The 7,163-nt window shown below is 37.0% G+C and overlaps 1 protein-coding gene across 1 annotated transcript in view; it reads right to left on the reverse strand.

The window, feature by feature from the left end:
* The window catches only part of LOC106528474 (E3 ubiquitin-protein ligase SMURF2), a 58,724-nt gene that overhangs the window by 3,530 nt on the left and 48,031 nt on the right, over positions 1-7,163 (reverse strand). Inside the window, exons 13-19 of the mRNA XM_014023647.1 lie at positions 4,267-4,370; positions 4,077-4,191; positions 3,822-4,000; positions 2,557-2,694; positions 2,350-2,470; positions 2,022-2,223; positions 323-398 (exon numbers count right to left, since the gene is read on the reverse strand). Coding sequence (XP_013879101.1) covers positions 323-398; positions 2,022-2,223; positions 2,350-2,470; positions 2,557-2,694; positions 3,822-4,000; positions 4,077-4,191; positions 4,267-4,370 — 935 coding nt within the window. The remainder of the gene's footprint in view (positions 1-322; positions 399-2,021; positions 2,224-2,349; positions 2,471-2,556; positions 2,695-3,821; positions 4,001-4,076; positions 4,192-4,266; positions 4,371-7,163) is intronic.

Genomic DNA, 7,163 nt, shown 5'->3' on the forward strand with positions numbered 1-7,163 from the left:
TTCAAACAAAAACAAATGAGGCAAAGCAAACCTCTTATTTTTTTCTTCTCACACACTTATTAGTCTGTCTCGTCTGCAGAATAAATATAAAGAAATAAATAAATGCACTAAAGTGATTTTTTTATTATATATATTTTTTGCTGTTAAGGTTTGCTGCGTTAACGTGAAAATAACATGTTAATGTGCCAAGCACTGGTTAAAACTAAAGTTACTGATGGTTGAACTCCAGTTTCAGTTTACTGTTAACACTGACACGAAATGTACAGTATATTAAAATCATTAAAGCCCATCATATTTATCTTGTGATGTGTGTGAAACTGACCAGGTATGGGCTTTGGGCAGGTTGTTGGTGTTGGCATCAATTTGATGAATGGTGAAGAGTCTGGGTCCAGCAGCACCTGAGAATAAAACAACAGGATTCATCAGCTGCTGTTTATCTTTTAACTCACAAGAACTAACCAAGTCCTGATCCACTTATCATCTGTACTCAGATCAAATCTTATCTCATCACAGTCACGTCTGCTGTCTTCATATAGTTCAAAAATATTTAGAAGAGGACTGTGGAAACATCCTGAGGCAGGTCTTCACTTTGTGAATGTCTTTTTAAGTTTTACTTTAAATATTAGCTGCTTTTTACATATTCTGTTCTGTTTCATACTTGACTTGATATTTTTTGTTAAACCACTTGAATCATTCAAGTCCTAAAATAAAGAGATGATACATAAGAAATGAGCCTTTTTAGACCCTCTATTAGCAGCAGCCTCTCACAGGAACCCATGTTATATCTGACACATATCAATGAAAACAGTTTGTCAGAGCATTTTAGCACCAACCAATTGATTCTCAGATCTATTGGCTGAAAATTTAGCATAAAGGCAAAGATCGACAGAAGGATGAAGCATCTTTCTAAATTTTGATGAATTTATTTTTTCATATTTCCTAAAAGAGCACAAGTTTCAGACACTAGCTGTGCTTCCATCAACACTGTTTTAATGCACTTTTAGAAATATTGCATTAGAAAAGTCCAAAAACCTGTTTCTTCCTGGATATTCCCACAAAAGGGCAAAAACATGGCTGTTAGCAACAACAGGTATGTGTGGACTGACAGCGCGTAACCTCACCAATACTAGCTGATACTGCAGAACAATTACAACTTGCTCGTTAGTTTTGTGTAGTCTGGTTGATTCAATCCAAACCAGTCCATCTTACCAAGTTTTAAAACCTTATTTCCAGCCAAAAAGTCTTTTTGATCTTATTTTGAGGCTGATTTACTAAACAAGAACTGATTGTGTAAGAATAATAATCTTGTTTTCAGAATGTCTCAGATTATTTGTCTTGTTAGCCTGAAAATTTGACTCAAATTAAGTCAAATATTTCTGCCAATGGAGTAAGAAAATTTTACTTGGTAAGATTCTTGAAATAAGAAGAAAAAATGAGTCAAATCAAGTATTTCAAGAATTCTACCAAGTAAATTTTTTTTACTCCATTTGCAGATATTTTGACTTAATTTGAGTCAAATTTTCAGACTAACAAGACAAATAATCTTACACATGCTGAAAACAAGATGATTATTCTTACACAATCAGTTCTTGTTTAGTAAATCAGTCTCAAAACAAGGTCAAAAAGACTTTTAGGCTGGATATAAGATTTTAAAACTTGGTTAGGTGGACATTTTTTGCAGTGTAGATAGACTTTTTAAAAGTTCATTCAAAATTTGCATTCAAACTGGATGAAAACATGGCTACGGTTTATCTGCGGTAGATTGTTTTAAGGAGTTACATTTCATTTGTGTTCCAATTGTCCACTTTCCTCTAAGAACACACTGCATAATCCACTGTCATAGGCGGGTTCAATAATCTGACATAAAATGAGTGAAAAAGCAGCCAAAATAAAAATAAATCAAACTTTGAAAGACAAATGTTACAAAAATTGTCATCTAAAACATCTAGTTTCACGAACGGGTGATTAATTTACTTAGAAGAATTAATCAGGAAGTTAAAAGCAGCAGTAATTGTAGGTACCCTGTAAAGCCTTAAAGCCTTGTAGTGGGACTCTAGAAGAGCCGGTGACAAACTGCAGCAGCCGCGCCCTCCTCTCCTCGTCAAAGGACTCCACAGCTTTCCAAAACCATTTGACAATGTTGCTGTCAGGGGTGCAGTGCTTCAGCCGGGTGTTGGACTTCCAGTCAGCGATGTCGATCTTCCCCAGGCCGCACACTATCAGCTGAAAGGTGAACACGACTTTCAACAGGTGATTCTTCAGAAGGTGTGGGGGGAGGGGGACTCCAGACAAAGAGTAAACTAAAACAAATGATGGGTGTAACTTTTTTCTTCAAAACTACTGTCGTACCTCCAGTTCCTTCTCATCGAAGGCTTTGAGCAGGTGCTGTGGGATGACCTCATTGAAGCCTTTCTGCAGGGCTAAAAACTGAGCCTCGATGCCATGAAGGAAACGCCAGTTCACATATAGCCTGTGGGAAGATCAGTTAATCGTACAGCAAATATATTTAACTCACAGTAAACAAGTAAAACCAGCACGGCCGCGTCCCTTCTGTACCTGACATACTCCTTCTTGGTGTCCTCGGTCACAGAGATGCTCTTCCCGTTGGGCTTGAGTTCATGTGGGATTATCTCTCCGTAGGCGTTGTGCTCCACGCAGAAGGTGTGGTCCAGGACTCCAGTGATGTCATTTCCTCTGAGCAAAGGAGAGAGATAGAAAGAAGGTACAGCACGAGAGGCTTTAGTCAGGTTTCAGTCCACAAAATAAATAAACGCAAAGACGGGCAAAAAAGAAAAATCATCAGCGTCACCTGACAGGTTCTGGCATTTTTGTTTTGCAGTTTTATGTACTTGTAGAACGGTAGTAGAATCCTCAAGTATCTGTTTTTTCTTTCTTCAGGAGGCAGATATCCTGAGATTGTTCATTTTCTAACTCTACGGCCTTTATTCTCTTTACCCTCCATGTTTATTTTATGTATGACATTACTGCCATTTTTATTTGTGCTCTTTTCTTGTCCTTTCTTCTGTAACCAATCAAAGCAGGAGGAAAGTCTAATAAATTTGGTTCTGCTGGAGGTCTCTTCCTGCTGAAAAGGGAGTTTTCTTCTGGATGCATGTTTAGGAAGGAAGATTAAAATTGAAGATTCAACAAAAAAAAATACTGATTTTTTTTTTTTTGGCTGAATGATGTTTTAAAGTTCCATTATTTAGTTTATAAACACCAGTGTATTTGACTGTATTTGAATAAAAACAAGACTGAAATCAACCGTAAAGAAATTGTAGAATATGAACAGTTTCCTTTTTCTGCACAGAAAACAATGACTTTTGTAAATCAGTGCTAGAAAATAGATTTTAAATAAGTTTAAAGATATTTTGTTGATTCATATTCACTTAGAGCGATCAGTGTTTTAATACTAAAAAATTTACCATAAATAATAGAGAAACTTTTAGCTCCTACAAGTTTGTACCATCTGAGGACACTTGAGTTATTGTGCCAAAGTTTAATTTTTTTTTGTAAAAATGAGCCAAGTTTGTGCATTTTGCAGGTCTTTTTCAAGCTTCAATGCCTGATTTCCTTTTTCTGCATTGAACTGAAATTTCAATAAAACAATGATTCAATTAACAAATTAGATAAGAAAGTTGCAGTAAATTGTTAAAAGATACATCTTGCTCCTGTAAGGAAGCAAGGTATTTTTAAAATACAATGTTTGCTAAAAGAAATGTAAAACAACGTGGATAAATCTGTATGCCCGGCAAGCTTTCCTAACTTTGTGTTTCCACAAAGACAAGCAATGTGTTTTCTGTGAGGGTAGGGGGTCTTACAGAATCCAAACAAGGCTGTTGTGGAGGTCTGGGTCGACTGACTCCATGTCCTCCAGCGTGATTGGTTTTCCAAGCAGCTGCTTGTAGAAGGGCAGCGTGAAGCCTCCGTCAATGTAATGACCGTGAAACACCGCCATGCCCATGATACGACCCACAAAGTGGAAATATGACAAATGCTCCTGTAGACAGAAAATGATCACCATCATGTTAAACTGGCAGCATGGCTACTAGAAGCTGAAGCAAAAAGGTTCATACTGGGTTGACCGCAGAGTCTGGGTTGATCTGTAGAGTGTAGATGTCATCTCTGGAGTATTGAAACAAGCCATAGTATGGGTTCAGCATCTCATGCGACAACAGGTATAACCACTCCCTAACAAAAACACATGTTCAGGTTAGAAACCTTTAGTCAAACCACTCTGTGATGATCATAACAATTCATAACTACCTTGCTACGCCTCCATAGTCCAGTCCCTCTTCTCCTCTGAACTTTATCATCAGTCTTTTCCAGAGATCCTTGGGGCGCATCTTCATCACCTGCCGGTATGACTCCTAAGATTCAGCAAAGACACCAAATTCATTAGACATTAAACATTAAATATTAAGGTCACAGGATTTTGTCAATGTTGGTGTTCAGTTCAACGTTTAAGGTGAATTAATCTATGTAATGAGACAAAATCTGAAAAGCATGTATTAATAAAAGGCACGTTAGGAAAAAAAGCAAAAAAGCCATGAACAAACTGTCACAACAGCTTAAAAATGCCCAGGGCAGCTGTGGCTACTATGTAGCTTACCACCATCAGTGTGTGAATGAATGTGTGAATGACCGTGTGAACGACTGTAGTGTAAAGCGCTTTGGGGTCCTAATGGGGCTTGATAAAGTGTTTTATAAGTTCAGTTCATTTACCATTTAAAAACAAGCTTTATTTGCTTCTAGAAAATCAAACATGTTGAAAATAAAGACTTAACTATTAATTCCATCATATTTTAAACATCTTATTATTCCATACTTTCCTAACAGAGCACTTCGCTCTGACTGCAGGTTTACTTGTGGTTCCTGGAGTTTCTAAAAGTAGAATGKGAGGCAGAGCTTYCAGTTATCAAGCTCCTCTCTTGTGGAACCAACTTCCAGTTTCTGTCCGTGAGGATGACACTCTGTCTACTTTTAAGATTAGACTGAAGACTTTCCTTTTTGATAAATCATATAGCTAGACTTAGGTTTCCTGAGTTTTTCCTTAGTTATGTTGCTTAAACTGGTGGAAGACAAACTGACCACATTTCTTCACTCTGCTGCTGTTTTTAGTCACCCTCCTCAACATGTTTGCTGTATTTATTTCTATCAATAATGTGGTTTTTTTTTTTTTGTCTCTCCTCTAGAGGGAAACACATCTGGACCGGTTATTCTGAGTTTCTCTTTTTCCTGTCCTCCCCAACCCAGCCGGTCGAGACAGATGGTTGCCTGCCTGAGCCTGGTTCTGGTTCTGCTGGAGGTTTCTTCCTGTTAAAAGGGAGTTTTTCCTCTCCACTGTCACTAATGTGCTGCTCAGGATGGGAGACTTCAACACAATCTGCTGGCTTCCTTAGATTGATTGTTTTTGTACAGTGTGCTGAGTGGACATTTGTTGTGACTTGGTGCTATATAAATAAATTGAATTGTTAAATTTGTGCTGTACAACCCTGTTTTCTTAAAGGATTTTAAAAATGATTGAAACATCATTAATACTAGCTCAATAGAAACATTATTTAATGTATGATTCTATATTTAAACAAGCCAACTAAAAGCTACAGAATAAATACACTTCGTATCATAGATTGTTTTAAAGTAAACTGATCCAGCAGTTTAATACTGGTTTATCCACAAAAAGGCTCCATGTTTTGTAAAAATCTTGTCAGTATCTTTTTATTTCAGTGATTCAGAAACCAATAAGACTTTCTGCAGCTTTAACAGCAGGGCTTTAAGAGTAAAAACAAGTTGATCGATGCTGCAGAGGGAAGATGCTGACATACAACATATTTTGAATATTTTCTTAATGACACTGAAGATTCAAGACAAAATCATGCCACAGGAAGCAAGTTTCAACTTTTAAAAATAAAAGCACCACCGATAAACTATTTATGAAACACTTATTTCAATCAGAAGCCAGTTTCTTGTAGCTGAAGAACAAAAAAACAACATTATTTGTGAATATAATACACTGTAAAGACCAAATTAAATATATTTTTGTCATTATACAGCATCAATAGTTACAGCGTAAAACCCTTAAGAGAATCTGCAGAGCAGGTCTGAAATCTTAACTTCCTCCATCTGTCATGTTAAATGTGGATGAAGTCACGGCTCTCAACTTATGTCTGGCCACAGATATGTGCCACGGCTGTCTTCACTCCTTTCTCCACCCTCCGCCTACCTCTCTCCCTATTGCTTTAGCTGCTGAAATCACGCACAAAGAATGCCTTTGCCTCAGTTGAACAAGAAAACGAGTCAGAAATGGAAAAGAAACAGAGAAATAGGTCTGAGCTCTGGAATCATAAAAAAATACTTTACATGCTGGTTCTGTGCTGCCCTGAGCTACATCTGGAGCATGTCGTAAAAAATGTCAAACACTTTTTTTTTTAAAAGTAAAGACCAAAATTCAAACTGTGCGTGACAGAACAAGGTGTTTTCAATAAAGATGAGATTTGTGCATACTTTACATATTTGTGCAAATATTTAATAATTTTTATGCATCTATTTTTTTCTCTTCTTGTTTAAAACTGATAAAGTGCAACAATAACAAATACCACACTAGACATGGGTTTTTACGATGTAAAAACAAGTGTGCATTGCCACGTAACATGTCATTGCAGCATGGCTTTGCCTGCAGCATTGGACTTGGAGAATGAACTTTGACCATGATCAAATGTGTTTTCTATACCAGCTTGTGCCTGTCACGTCAGCAGGTGTTYRDAATTAAGGTAATTGTGTGACAATATGAAGTTTGAAGAGATTTTTTCTTAAAGTTGCATTAGCCGGGTTTTGAACCCTGATCTCCCACATGAAAGTCTATGACATAGACCATTAGACCAATGGAGTTGTGGCAGAAGGTGGTGGCAGGGGTTGGTTTGTATGTGTGCAGAAAGAGGCCACATTGCCAATACAATTATTGACACTAAACTGCATAAGATTACAACAATAGAGCAGTATTAAGACAATATTATAGTACAACATCAAAATATAATCATATTAATATTGTAATCACTGAACTACTGATTTTAAATATTATGAAACTATGGTGCAGTACCATATTGTGTAGATGCAGCAGGAGGCAGTATTGGACCAATACAAGGCTCCATTGACTGCCATTATAA

The sequence above is a fragment of the Austrofundulus limnaeus genome, unplaced genomic scaffold, assembly GCF_001266775.1.
Source record: "Austrofundulus limnaeus strain Quisiro unplaced genomic scaffold, Austrofundulus_limnaeus-1.0 Scaffold384, whole genome shotgun sequence".
Lineage (NCBI taxonomy): Eukaryota > Metazoa > Chordata > Actinopteri > Cyprinodontiformes > Rivulidae > Austrofundulus > Austrofundulus limnaeus.